This window comes from Lissotriton vulgaris, chromosome 12 (genome assembly GCF_964263255.1).
Source record: "Lissotriton vulgaris chromosome 12, aLisVul1.2, whole genome shotgun sequence".
Classification (NCBI taxonomy): Eukaryota; Metazoa; Chordata; class Amphibia; order Caudata; family Salamandridae; genus Lissotriton; species Lissotriton vulgaris.
In genome coordinates, this window is record NC_141700.1 from 359,163,848 (window position 1) to 359,178,331 (window position 14,484).

General features: G+C 43.6%; 1 protein-coding gene across 1 annotated transcript in view; it reads right to left on the reverse strand.

Annotated features, from left to right (window-relative positions):
- Nucleotides 1–14,484, reverse strand: part of GPT2 (glutamic--pyruvic transaminase 2) — a 191,142-nt gene that overhangs the window by 133,236 nt on the left and 43,422 nt on the right. Inside the window, exon 2 of the mRNA XM_086945128.1 lies at nt 3,722–3,811. Coding sequence (XP_086801254.1) covers nt 3,722–3,811 — 90 coding nt within the window. The remainder of the gene's footprint in view (nt 1–3,721; nt 3,812–14,484) is intronic.

Consider the following 14,484-nt stretch of genomic DNA (forward strand, 5'->3'; position numbering starts at 1 on the left):
ATCCTAAGAACGAAGATAGCTGCGCAAGCTGAGATATGTGCAGGCTTGCACATTCATATGCGGCACACTCTTTAATGCACTGAGAAAGGCTTCCTGAGACATCACCCCAACGTATGTGGTTAGATTATTCCAAATGTGTCTGGCAGTGAAGTTAACTTCCACAACGCTCTCACAAGTGTAAGACTAATAGTGATGGATAGGAGTCATTTGGGAACAATGAATATGGTTGAATTGTTCATGTTTTTTCATATTCTAACAATGCTTATAACAATGATGTGTCTCATCTGTATAATACTCTTAGCTCATGTTTTACTTACAAGGATTAGATCTTTTCAATAAACATTTTAAAAATGTATTAACGCTTTCTTTGCTTCGTAATCATTTGGGCATGCAGAAGTGCAAACTAAAGGGTTAGATCCGTTTCCATAAATTTGTTGGGAATCAGAGTGGTCACGTTCGAGGTTACCGACAGATCTATAACTCTGGAAGTTTAGATGTGGTATTGTGAGCTAGCTGAACCAACATTTACTGATGATGTGAGTAGACTCAGTCTCTATATTGTGAACTTTGGTTGACCTACTACCCAGTCCTATTACTTTCGTATGAACCATATAACATCATCCTGGTCACCACCTTCCACATCAAATGTCAATGGTTCACTGACTGCAAGTTTTGCCACTTGTTGACCTATGAATTTTCATGGCGTAATGTTTTTCTTATAGACCAATGATCCCTAACCAATGATCTCTACAGCAAGAACTTATTTAGACAAGGGTCTTAATCTTGTAGTCTGCAAACAATCTATGAAATTCTTTGCATCTCTCTGCCTAATGTACAACTCCCTTAACAACATGTTCTACATAGGACTTTTCTACACTTGCTAGTCTTGATGAAGGTGAACCTAATATCAGGTATATTAAATGGATGGGTTGTCTAATGAAGATAATGCATTTACCAAGTTATAAAGATGTGGATTGGACTATACTTTATAAAACGTACATTAGAATAGCGTTTGCCAGGTATTGAAGATTATAGGCTGGGCTGGACTATAATGTAAATGACTCTTCCACGAAATGAAGTTTAGCTCTACTCATGGCTAGGCCTCTACCATTCAATAATACTCACATGTTCCACAACCCAGAAGGATGATTAGTCCTAAGGTACCCTTGTAGGCATTGACCAATCTTCAATGGGAACAAACTGCCTAGTGAATGATGGTCCACACTTTCTGCAGACATAATTGATGAAAACCTTTCCCTTTTGACACCTAATATACTGCTGGCAGTTGCTGTAAATGTAGTCCTAAATTCATGTAAACATAGGAGACCTATGGATAAAGGTGAGTTAAGCACAGTACCCAGCACACTAAGCTACTACACACTAATTTGACTATGGCTAGGAAATGACACACAAGCTACTGTTCCTACCTTGACTAAATAACTTCCAGCGAAAATTTAATTTTTGGGCAGAGATATTTGCAAATCATGAAAACTGCGTTTATTTAGAACACAGGTAAACCTTGGCAAATGGGATCACTCAGAATCTAAAAGTGAGTGATAGGACCAGTGCCTCTGCAAGGGCCCTAAATTAATCTTTCGTACAACAATGTTTGATAATTTTTTTAGTAGGTTAAATTGGGGAGGCGGCACTTACCAAACTTTTTTTTATACAAATGAACATGAGAAATAAACAAACTAAGGATCCTCTTCACAGAACAGCATACACATTAGGCAGTGTCTACATAAGTCTATTTTCCCAATATTTGTTTGCACAGCAGATCATCGTTAGTTTGTCTGTAGATGGGTGACGATAGAGGAACGGTCTTGTTCTATCTCCAACACAAAATAAGTAATTCTTGAAATGAAATATACATTAAAAGGGAGTACTTGGGAAGTCCCAAAAAAATTAATTAACTCAATACAATGTCAGTCCAAATTAATATTGCAATCCTGCAACTTCTTTCAGGTCCAGACAATGCACAAAAATTGCTTGGGAAGCTAAGTAAGTATTATTCCAAATTTGGCTTGATGTAGTGACCATTCAAATACCGAGATTCTTCTCATAGATTTCAATATAATGCAGAAGCCAATGACTGATATTTCAAAGCAAACGTATTCTTTACAAAATCCAACAGCAGCCCATGGCATTGGCTGGACCTGAAAGAAGTTGCATGACTGGAATAAGAATTTGACTGAAATTGTATTGAGTTCATTTAAATTTAGATTAAAAAAATGTTGGACTTCCTCTAAGCCCTCCCTTTTTACGTATATTTGTTTATTTGAATTCATGGTTTCTGAGCAGTAGAACCATTAGACGGTTGAGTGCAATTGTACTTATACTATGGAAATAACGCATGTGAGGCCAGGTAGCGCAAATACTGCTCTTGTTGGATATATTCATTCTTGAAATAAGTCAATCACTTACAGAGCACCTTGTAGGCGTATGGGTTAAAGGAAATTGAATTCTTCCTCGAAAGCTTCCATAGCTCAGAAGTTGAGATCATTACCTGATTGGTCAAGCCTCAACACAAACAGTACGATTTAAAGTGTATAGTTCCTTTCTCCCTTATAACATTGCCCCTGAAGGTTGGCGCAGCAAAGTCTACGTGTAATATCTCTCCGTACCCCAGAGGTCAGAACCCAGTGCTTTTCATTTCTGAGCCTCCGACGCTTGAAATAAGCTTCATCTGACTCTCTGGACAGCACCAATGTCATTAGAATTAAAAAATTAATTAAAGACCCTTATTTTAAGGGTATGTTACATGGGCGGTCATGGGGAGTGGATTTAAACAAAAACAACAAAAGTCATTAGCACATTAGAATCAGCATAGACATAACAATTGGGCCTGGGCAAAGCACTAAGCTACGCTCGCATAGTTTGCGAAGTTTGCACGTAGCATAGTGCGAACACGCTTGCTCGCGGTCCACAACGTCAAGTTGGCGACCGCGAGCAAGCAAAATGACATCCTGGCGAGACTTTTTCCGCGTTCGCGATCAGCAACATTAAGTTGCTGATCGCAAGCGTGGAAAATAAACCTCCCTGCGAGATTCTCAACGCGGGGAGGTCTGATTTCTCATTGCGAGTGGTCGCGTATGCTCGCGACCGCTCGCGATGAGAAACTACCAGTCCGCGTTGAGAAAGCTGCCGCTCGGGTAAAAATCTCCTCGAGCGGCAGAAAACTACAGCTCGCACTGTGCAAGATGCTGTTTTCAATGATTGCACAGTGCCAGATGCTTGTCCGCACTGTGCATTGAAAACGGCATCTTGCACAGTGCGAACATGCTACTAAGCAGTTCGCGTAGTGCTACTTCGCAAACTACACCCAGCCCTAATAACAATTTCAGAACAAATGTGAACTCATGGGTAGTGGGTGGTAAGGCAAAAGCTCCCCCCTACATTGGTTAAAAGTACATTAATGTACACCCTCCATACAAAAATGACGAAAATGAATTCCAATTTTCATCTACAAACATGAGGTTTTTGCCAGTTGTGAAACAGTCAGTTTACTAAAATCAGAATCAAATGTTTCAGAGAAAAAAGGTTTTGCACACCATTAAAGAAACAAAGCACTTGTAGCAAAAGAGCCCATCTTAATGGTTTATTTATTGGGTGAAAAAATCATGTGTACAAATAAATCCTGAGCAGACCTCGAGTACAAAAAACATTTACTTCTACACGAAGAAAGCAACACCAGGAGCCAGGAATGAACGGACACTCTTACCTGGCGGAGAAAGGTGATTGGCTGCTGTCCCATTGCATGTGCATCACCAATGTTTGCTTTGATGACCTCACTGAAAGGCTTTTTTATACCCTATTAGAAAGAGAGAATATGCCTGTTAATAAGGAAAACGGCACTACAAGATCTCACAGGTAGTTGAGCTGCATCCAAATTAGATCTGTTTGACAGTGGCAAGCAGAGGGAATACAACTGATTGTAAGGAAAAAAGAAATGAAAGATGTGTCAGTGGAAAAAGAATTAGGGTGTGGGATTTAGGCTTTTCTGGAGCTTAGATATTCCACTGTGCGCGCTTTGCAAAAAGAAAACACACATAAGGAAAGACGTGTAGCACGTTGTACACCGGAGCACGAGGACGGTGCAACAGGTACAAGGCAGGCTCTGACCAGAAAAGCTGGTCAACCCATTACTGCTTCACTCCTGGAAACATTGGCTGCAAAATCTAAGCGCATATATGAGAAGGGAATCCCCTCTCACACTTGGAGAAACACCATAGTGAGTGTAACACATAGCCTAGATTACACTCCTTTTTATTCTGCACTACACTTAGTTTTAGGTCTCGCGACCTATCGATGTGCGCAAGCGCATCGAGCGGAGCGAGAATTCATGTCGGCAAAACACAAGTCAAACCAAAGGGCTTTCAGCCCGCGGTTTTCATGAAGTTCACGTGAACAAGCACGCGCATCGCATGCAAGCCCAGCCTCTCCCGCCCCCATCCGGCATCAGGCTTCTCCTCCCCTAGCAGCACTCCTCCCACACCAGCAACTCCCCCCTCCCACACCAGCACCTCCCCTTTCTCTCCACGCAATCACAGCCTCCCCCTCCCACACCAGCACCTCCCCCCTCCCACACCAGCACCTCCCCTCTCTTTCCACACAATCACAGCCTCCCCCTCCCACACCAGCACCTCCCCCCTCCCACACCAGCACCTCCCCTCTCTTTCCACGCAATCACAGCCTCCCCCTCCCACACCAGCACCTCCCCTCTCTCTCCACGCAATCACAGCCATGCTGCACAGCCGAGCCTGGGCTTTTCCAGCTCTTCCCTCCCACTCTCTCACTCTCCCGCCCCGCCCCAACCCGACTTGTTCTTGTTCTGAACTGCAGATGTACGAAGCGCCGAGCCAACTGCACAGAAAGAGCCAGTCTCTTTGAATAACAGTCAAAAAGAGCCACAAATGAAAAACAGATCCCTTGAGTCATCTGATCACGTGCAGACGAATGACCGCTTTGGTTTCAATGACCTCGCTTTTTTTTTTTGGTTCTTGTTTGTGCGTAAATATTTGAAACAAAACAATGAAGCAATGGGAAATGGGGGAGAATTCATGTGCTCCATCGGATAGTCAAACCACCGCTTTTTTCCGTGGCGTTTTCTTCGAGTGCACGTACAGCCACGCGCATTTGGCCCATACACTTTCATGGCCATCTGTTCCTGTTCCTAATGGCCCTCCCCCCTCCCCCAGCACAGAGCGCGCATCGCGGCCGCACAGCACATCAAAGGGCTTTTCCCAGCGTGTGCTGTGCGGCTTCTCCTCCCCTAATTATGTGGCCGTCCGTACTTGTGTTTCCTGGCCGCTTCCCGGCCGATCAACTTGTATCAGTTTGCTTACATTACCATGGTTTAAGGCACACATAATTTCCTGTATCATGCCTTGCACTCCCTACCTTCTCGGGACATTCTTTGCACTTGTAATCATAGCAAACAAGGCTACTTTCGGATCAGCTATGGTCAGACAGCTATCTTCTTCGCTGTCCTTGTTTTCAACGTTTTATGTTCTCTTCCTAAGCCTTACATCAGTGACGGCCCTTCGCTAGCCTTGCACACCAAAGCCTGTGATGTCACTTATATCACAGTTGCTTGAACTACATTACCTACCCATGCCACCTGAATTTGGCACACATTTTATATTCTCTTGCTGGACATCTCATGCCGTATCGTTATTTTTACTCCTCAATTTCCACACCTGGCATTAGTTTCTTTTCATGCCTTGCACCATTTTGTCATGCTTTACTCTACTCATGCCTTGCAAGCCCTGAACCTATTATCTTCCCTACCCAATCTTTCCACCTGATATCTTCACATGCCATATACCTGTATTCTCCTCCTATGCATATGCACCCGTTATCGTCTCTCACATCAGGAAGGTTTTGTTTCCCATGCCTGCTCCTTGCATCAATCTCATGCTCTGCACCTGAAATGTCACATCAAAGGCTCTGTGCCACTTTCACCCACACAGCAACACTTACAGACACACAACGCCACTCACACCCACGCAAGCCCACTATCATCCACGCAACACCACACTCAACCACGCAACGCCACTCACCCAAGCAACACCACTCACACATGCAACGCCACTCATCCACGCAACCCCACTCATACTCATCCACGCAACCCCACTCATCCACGCAACGCCACTCATCCACGCAACGCCACTCACCCAAGCAACACCACTCACACACGCAACACAACTCACCCACGCAACTCCACTCACACACGCAACGCCACTCACACACGCAACGCCACTCACCCACGCAACGCCACTCACACACACTACGCCACTCACACACACTACGCCACTCACACACGCAACGCCACTCACACACGCAACGCCACTCACACACGCAACGCCACTCACACACGCAACGCCACTCACACACGCAACGCCACTCACACACGCAACGCCACTCACACACGCAACGCCACTCACACACACTACGCCACTCACACACACTACGCCACTCACACACGCAATGCCACTCACACACGCAATGCCACTCACACACGCAATGCCACTCACACACGCAATGCCACTCACACACGCAACGCCACTCACACACGCAACGCCACTCACACACGCAACGCCACTCACACACGCAACGCCACTCACACACGCAACGCCACTCACAAAACCAATAGCTCCAACTTTCCTACTGCGAGACCTATTGGCAACGCCAGTGCTTGTTAAAAAGGAGGAAAGCCAGATTTAGTTTAAGGCACTGGCTAAAACATGTAGAACAACTGATGGATGTAGGAGGTAGTAACTCGCCTCCCTTAAACATCCCCAAGCCTTATTTTAACCGCTGACGGGGGCCCAGTTATTAAAATGTAATTTACCCTCGGGTACTGGGACCCTCGCCAAGCCGTTTTAACTCACACTTCACTTTACACCTCACACTGCACTCTCAGGAAAATACCAGCTCCACTGTAATCAGGCGTCGCAGGACACCCGGGACACATTAGGTGTCACTGGGTGGGCCCGATGATGAAGCATGCCACCAACCAGGTTGGTGGGTGAGGGCTTCATGAACTCACCAACGAGGTGCCCATAACAAATCTAATCAGAGTCCTAACAATATTGGTCATATTCAAGCTAGTCTCTTTTGATAACACATACAAACTACGGGGACTCGGACTAGCTTTCTAGTCTTCTCTCTCTCTCTTGATACATGCATCAATGAGTTGTGTCAGTCAATCCACCAGCTGGGATGGCCCAGATGCTCTGCATGTCAAGCTTGAATAAATGAGGATTGGTGGCTGGACGAATCCATGGACTCAAGGAATACTTCCTCTTTTTTGTATACACCACTTCACTCTTGCTGGGGGCCAATTTGCTCTACATATTGGGGAACATAATAGAACTTAAACAGCGAGTGAATAATACACATTAGACAGAGTCAAAGTTTCTAAAAGTTTACACCACAAACAGAGAAAATAAACCCGAAATAGCATAGTTCGCTAATATACGTTTAGATTAGTAGATGGCTCTTAGGGACAGTCTTGAACTCTTTAAAGAGATACCTTGTAGATTAATAAGCGTTTTCTTTTATTGGCACAGCTTTGCACACTGTACACAACTATATAGCAAAAGGTCATCAGCACTGTCAGGCTGTTAATTAGTTACCTTTTAATGCGCCAACGATGTTTCAAGTTGAGGATTTCGTGATCGTACATATTTAATCTGCTGTCCAGAATCTTGAACTAACAGAAGTCCAGCACAGAGAAAGCCATTTACAGCCAAGGAGTAAGGGGTATGCATAACCATGTGCAGGGAGTAAGGGGTATGCGTAACCAAGCCAGGGAGTAAGGGGTATGCGTAACCATGCCAGGAAGCATGGGGTATGCGTAACCATGCCAGGGAGTAAGGGGTATGCATAACCATGTGCAGGGAGTAAATTGGTTTGATTTCGGTAACATATTTACCCGACCTGGCAACCATTATTCTCCTAGCGAGTAATTGTTGCTTTTTGCAATCGTCGGTATGCGATTGGCCCATTTATGCTACATAGACTTGTATGACAGTACATCTTATTTCTTTGCTTGGTTTTACCTTGACTGTTAATATTAAAAAAGAGCATCATTTTTTCATTGTTTGGATTGTTTTATGCTCTATCAATTTCACAGATTTCACAGACTAGATTATCTATCCGATTTATTCTACTGACTGGCTATTAGCTTCATCCATTCCTCCCTCGAGTTCAAGCCCTTATTTATTTATTTATTTATTTATTTATTTATGCAATTTTTAAAGCGCTGCAATTACCCTTAGGTGTCTCGGCGCTGAAGGCTAAAGCTGAATACCAATAAAATAGATCTCTGAAGCAGTAGTCACATGATTTAAGGATAGTCATATTGTTGGGAGAACAGCCATGTCTTTAGCTGTTTCCTAAAGATGATCAGGGATGGACTGGATTTTATATTAAAAGGAAGGGAGTTCCATAGTTTTGCAGCTGCAATGGTAAAACATCTGTCTCCCCAGTTAACTTTCCTTGTTCTCGGTATATGAAGCAGATGAGCAGTGTTGGAACGAAGCGTTCTGGGGGTTGCCAAAGGCTTAAGGGAACTTCTAAGGAATTTAGGTCCCCTGTTATTTATTGCCTTGTAGACAATACAAAGGGCCTTGAATTTCGTGCGACTTCTGACCGGAAGCCAGTGCAGTTGGTCCAAATGTCCAGAGACAGAGCTGAATTTTGGGATGCCCAATAAAACTCTGGCAGAGGCATTTTGTATCATTTGTAGTTTCGAGATAACCTTTTTTTGTGCGTTGAGGAAGAGGGCGTTGCAGTAGTCAGTGCGTGAAAACACCAGTGTAGATATTAGTGTTTTTCCTGTAGTTGTAGGAAGGTATGGGAGAAGTTTCTTTATTTTCCTTAAGATGTTGAAAGATGATGATACTACAGCGTTCGCATGATGATGGAAAAGGAGTTTATCATCAAATATTACTCCCAGGTTTCTGACTTTACTGACAGGTTGAGGTGGAGTTCCCATTTCCTCCGGCCACCATAAGGGGGACCACAGAGGCTGAATCTTACCGAAGAGCATGACCTCCGTCTTTGATGAATTAAGTTTTAGACAGTTGGAAGCCATCCAACTGCTAATGGCCCTAATGCCGTCTTTGAAGTTAGCTGCCATCTTGGAACCATTTTTATGTATGGATATTACCAACTGGGTATCGTCGGCGTATGTTGTTAGGTTGATGTTATAAGCTTTTATTACCCTCGCTAAGTCCGAAACATAGATATTAAAAAGGGTCGGACTTAGCAAGGAACCCTGTGGAACACCACAAGGAAGGCTGAAGGTAGGAGAAGTGAATGTACCTAACTTAACTGCCTGTTTGCGGTCAGCCAAGAAAGATGTAATGAGATCTCTGGCTTTGTGTTTAATACCGATGGCCTCGACACGGCCGATCAAGGTAGAATGATCGACCGTGTTGAAAGCCGCCGATAAGTCCAGCAGAATCAGGACAGCCTATCCGCCGTTATCCATCGTGGTCCTAATTTCATCTGCAGCCTTAATCAAGACAGTTTCTGTTCCGTGACCTTGTCGGAAACCGAACTGGGTGTCATCTAAAAGGTCGTTAATTTGAATGTAGTCAGACAGTTGTTTGTTCATGACAGATTCAAAGATCTTAGCTGGGAACGGCAGAGATGCAATAGGACGGTAGCTGGAAGGTAATGCAGGATCAAGGGATGGTTTTTTAAGAAGTGGCCTAATTACAGTGTTTTTCCAGATAGTTGGGTATGAACCTGTTGAAAACATAATGTTACAAATGTGTGTCAATGGTAAAGTAATGATATCTGGAATAGTGTTGAGTATAGAGGGGTGACAAGGGTCCAATGGGGAACCAGATTTGATTGACAGAATTAGTTTATGAATGTATTGTGGATGTATCCTAGTGAATTCCGTTAGAGCTGTAAAGTTCAGTTTTGTCTGAGTGTTGGGTGGATCGATGATATTTGAATTTGGGGTGAAGTATCTATAGTGTCCAGATAGCACATATACCACTGTTCACGCTTTTTTCTTATTAGTTCCAGATTACCCCCTCTTCTACTCACGCTTATTTTTTCCAGAATAAACCAAGTGAAGTCATCACAACCATGGTTACATTCTTGGTAGTGTTGAGTAAGGGGCGTGTTTTCTTTTTTATTTTTGACTGATGATCTGTGTTCCAGAAGTCTAATTCGGAGCTCCCTGCCCGTCTCCCCCACGTAGCCTAGACCACAGGGGCAAACGAGCAGGTAAACTAAATTTTTACTTCTACAATTGTTTAGGCTCTTGGGGACCAATGTTTTCCCATTGAAGATTAGTTTCTTTGACACAATGCAGTTCGAATAGATGGAACATGCACCACATTTGTGATTCCCTGTTGCCCTTGTGTTTCCAGTCATGGTTGTTTGGACAGTAGTAGCAGGATTTTTATATGTGCTCACTAAGGCATTTTTAATTGTTTTGTTCCGCCGGAATGAAAATAGCGGTTTTGGTAATGGTACAGTCAAACCACTATCAATGATCTTCCAATTCACTATATTTTTGATTTTATTGCTCAAACCGGAATATTGACATACAAAGACAATCCTATGCTGTACTCTATTCGTTTTCTTTTTGTTCATATCTAGCAGATGATCTCGATCATAGAACCTTGCACGTTTCAGAGATTGCTTTACCAATTTTTTAGGATACCCTCTCTCACGTAGTTTGTTTCCCATAATTTCTGCATGCCTGTAGAAATCAGTTAGATTTGTGCAGTTGCGCCGTAGTCTCAAAAATTCCCCGAAGGGGATGTTATCTTTTTGGGATCGCGGGTGATTGCTCTGATATTGTAAAAGGGTATTTTTGTCCGTTGGTTTGGTGAAGAGCTCTACTTCTAATTGCCCGTCCGATTCTTTAATTTAAACGTCCAGAAAATTAACGCTATTCGCACTGTAGTGTGCTGTGAAGTTAAGGTTCCTGTCGCCTAGATTAAGCCACTCCAGAAAGGACACTAAGTCCTCACTGGCACCGTTCCAGATGAAAATTATATCATCAATGAAACGATGCCAGTGGGACATTTAGATTAAAGAACAAAGGTGACCAACAAGGTGGAGGATGTCGTGCCCCATTGCCGTGTAGAACACTTGAAAATACGGAAGAATTATCATTTGAAACAAGGTATATTCACAAGACCCAATAGGAGGATAAAATGAGGTTGTGGAGCTTTTAAGCAGTGTATTTTAAATAAAACCAAACGTTTTGCATATTGTTCTACAGGAGAAAAAAAGGAAAAAAACGTTTATGCCAAGTTGGAAGAATATGAACAAGGGTACCAAAGAGTGAAATATAAAAAGACCCTCAGGTAATGAACTAATACAATAAATGTAGAAAAAACTTGAAAACAGATCGATTATCCATAAATATACAAATCAACTTATTTTTCAGACCAAACTAAAAACAGGGATGCGAACATACAAAAACGGAAATAGATCCAGAGCAGTATAAAATGGAAATGTAATAAGGTAAAACATCAAAACATCCGAGGGTATATAAATTTAGGCCAGTTCATGGGCTTCCAGGGGAGATGCAGCAATAAAACCAGAACCCCTAATATAACAATTCATGGGAATGGGAGGTTTGTTCTCTAACGTGGCTGTAAATACGAGTTTAGAAGCCCACATACTAGTACCTTACCAACATGTATGATTAGAGATGTGAATAAGAGCAATGTTGTAAATAATGCATGCCAGTTAAAATTAACCAGTATCAAGAGGTTGAAGAAAAATGAAATGTACATATGAAAGAGTGGATAGTTGGTAATAAGCAGTAGTACTGTTGACATTGTGCACGAATTGTGAGCAAAATTGGAAATCTGTAAAGCCCCAATTGTGAACAGATGCAACATAAAGATGATACCCTGTGGTTGTTATGAAATACACTGATTTCAATATGTTTACCAACAGGACTTCCATATATGAGGCAACCATCCAGTGCCGCAAAATAGGAGACATATTTTCTAGTCTTGACAAAGATGGCACACTATTGAAAGAGTCCATCGAAACGCGTCGACGCTCAATATCGCACAATCAAATAATCTAGCTCATCCTGAGAACAACATAAATGAAGCGGGTCTAGGATTGAGCTTCAAATGAGGGCTTTGATGTGCAAATCTTTATGACAAATTGTTGTTGTCTTTGTCTCTCCCCTTTTTCTAATTGCATCTCTTGTTTTAATTTAGTTGATGATTCTCATTTAGATGATTGACTATAGTATGAGAATTTGTGAATTTCAGATGAATTATGACTGTGATTACACTGTATAGGAATTTTATGAAATGACAATGTATTTTTATATGTTTTAGAGGTTTTGTTTTAATAAATTTCATATATTTTACATACAAAAATGTTTACACTTATGTTTATGCTTAATTAGCTTTATGTCCAATACTAGTATTTGGGCTTTATTTCTCAGCACCTCTGCCAAGGGAAGTCGCTTGATTTCACTGTTGATAAGTACCCTATTCCGATGGTGTGTCAAGGGGTCTCTCTCAATCTTTTTACACGTATGTGATTCCATGCCAGGGAGTAATGGGTATGCATAACCGTGTCAGAGAGTAAGAGGTATGCGTAACCATGTGCAGGGAGTAAGGGGCATGCGTAACCATGTGCAGGGAGTAAGGGGTATGCGTAACCATGTGCAGGGAGTAAGGGGTATGCGTAACCATGTGCAGGGAGTAAGGGGTATGCGTAACCATGCCAGGGCGTATGGGGTATGCGTAACCATGCCAGGGAGTAAGGGGTATGCGTAACCATGCCAGGGAGTAAGGGGTATGGGTAACCATGCCAGGGAGCATGGGGTATGCGTAATCATGTCAGGGAGTAAGGGGTATGCGTAACCATGCCAGGGAGTAAGGGTATTCGTAACCATGTGCAGGGATTAAGGGGTATGCATAACCATGCCAGGGAGTAAGGGGTATGGGTAACCTTGCCAGGGAGCATGGGGTATGCGTAATCATGCCAGGGAGTAAGGGGTATGCGTAACCATGCCAGGGTGTAAGGGGTATGCGTAACCATGCCAGGGTGTAAGGGGTATGCGTAACCATGCCAGGGAGTAAGGGTATTCGTAACCATGTGCAGGGATTAAGGGGTATGCATAACCATGCCAGGGAGTAAGGGGTATGGGTAACCTTGCCAGGGAGCATGGGGTATGCGTAATCATGCCAGGGAGTAAGGGGTATGCGTAACCATGCCAGGGTGTAAGGGGTATGCGTAACCATGCCAGGGTGTAAGGGGTATGCGTAACCATGCCAGGTAGTAAGGGGTATGGGTAACCATGCCAGGGAGCATAGGGTATGCGTTATCATGCCAGGGAGTAAGGGGTATGGACAACCATGCCAAGGAGTAAGGGGTATGCGTAACCATGCCAGGGAGTAAGGGGTATGGGTAACCATGCCTGGGAGCATGGGGTATGCTTATCATGCCAGGGAGTAAGGGGTGTGCGTAACCATGCCAGGGAGTAAGGGGTATGTGTAACCATGGCGATACAAAAGGGGATGATGGACGGAGCATTTGAGCAAATCAAACACTCACCCCCAGTCAACTGATCTGGGTTGAATCCATCACCATTCTTTAGCTCACTCAGCCACCCCAGTTCAGACATGGCCATATGCAAATCAGTCTGACCCTGTGCCTCATGGGAACAGTCCAGCCCGAACTGCCAAGCCATGTTTTCCCTGGACCGGAAACAAGCATCCTGAGACCGGTTTCGGATTCATAATGCTCATCAGCGAGGCTATCTTGAATCCAGTGGCCAAGTAAGCAAGGGACCCACGTCTGAGCATACCCTGCCAACTTAGGGCAAACAAAGCGATACAAAAGGGGATGATGGACGAAGCGTTTGAGAAAATCAAACACTCACCCCCAGTCAACTGATCTGGGTTGAATCCATCACCATTCTTTTGCTCACTCAACCACCCCAGTTCAGACATGGCCATGGGGATACAAAAGGGGATGATGGATGGAGCGGGCAGTTCGGGCTGGACTGTTCCCATGAGGCACAGGGTCAGACTGATTTGCATATGGCCATGTCTGAACTGGGGTGTCGGAGTGAGCTAAAGAACAATGATGGATTAAACCCAGATCAGTTGACTGGGGGTAGTGTTTGTATTGTCAACGCTCCGTCCATCATCCCCTTTGGTTTTTCTTTGTATGTGTAACCATGCCAGGGAGTAAGGGGTATGCGTAACAATGCCAGGGATTAAGCGGTATGTGTAACCATGCCAGGGAGTATGGGGTATGCCTAACCATGCCAGGAAGTAAGGGTTATGCTTAACCAGGTGCAAGGAGTAAGGGGTATGCGTAATCATGCCAAGGAGTAAGGGGTATGCGTAACCATGCCAGGGAGTAAGGGGTAGAAACTAAATCAAGAGGGAGCAGGATAAGTAGGGCACATGTGTAGTTTTAATCACATTTAAATAAAGTAACTTTACGAAGATACGT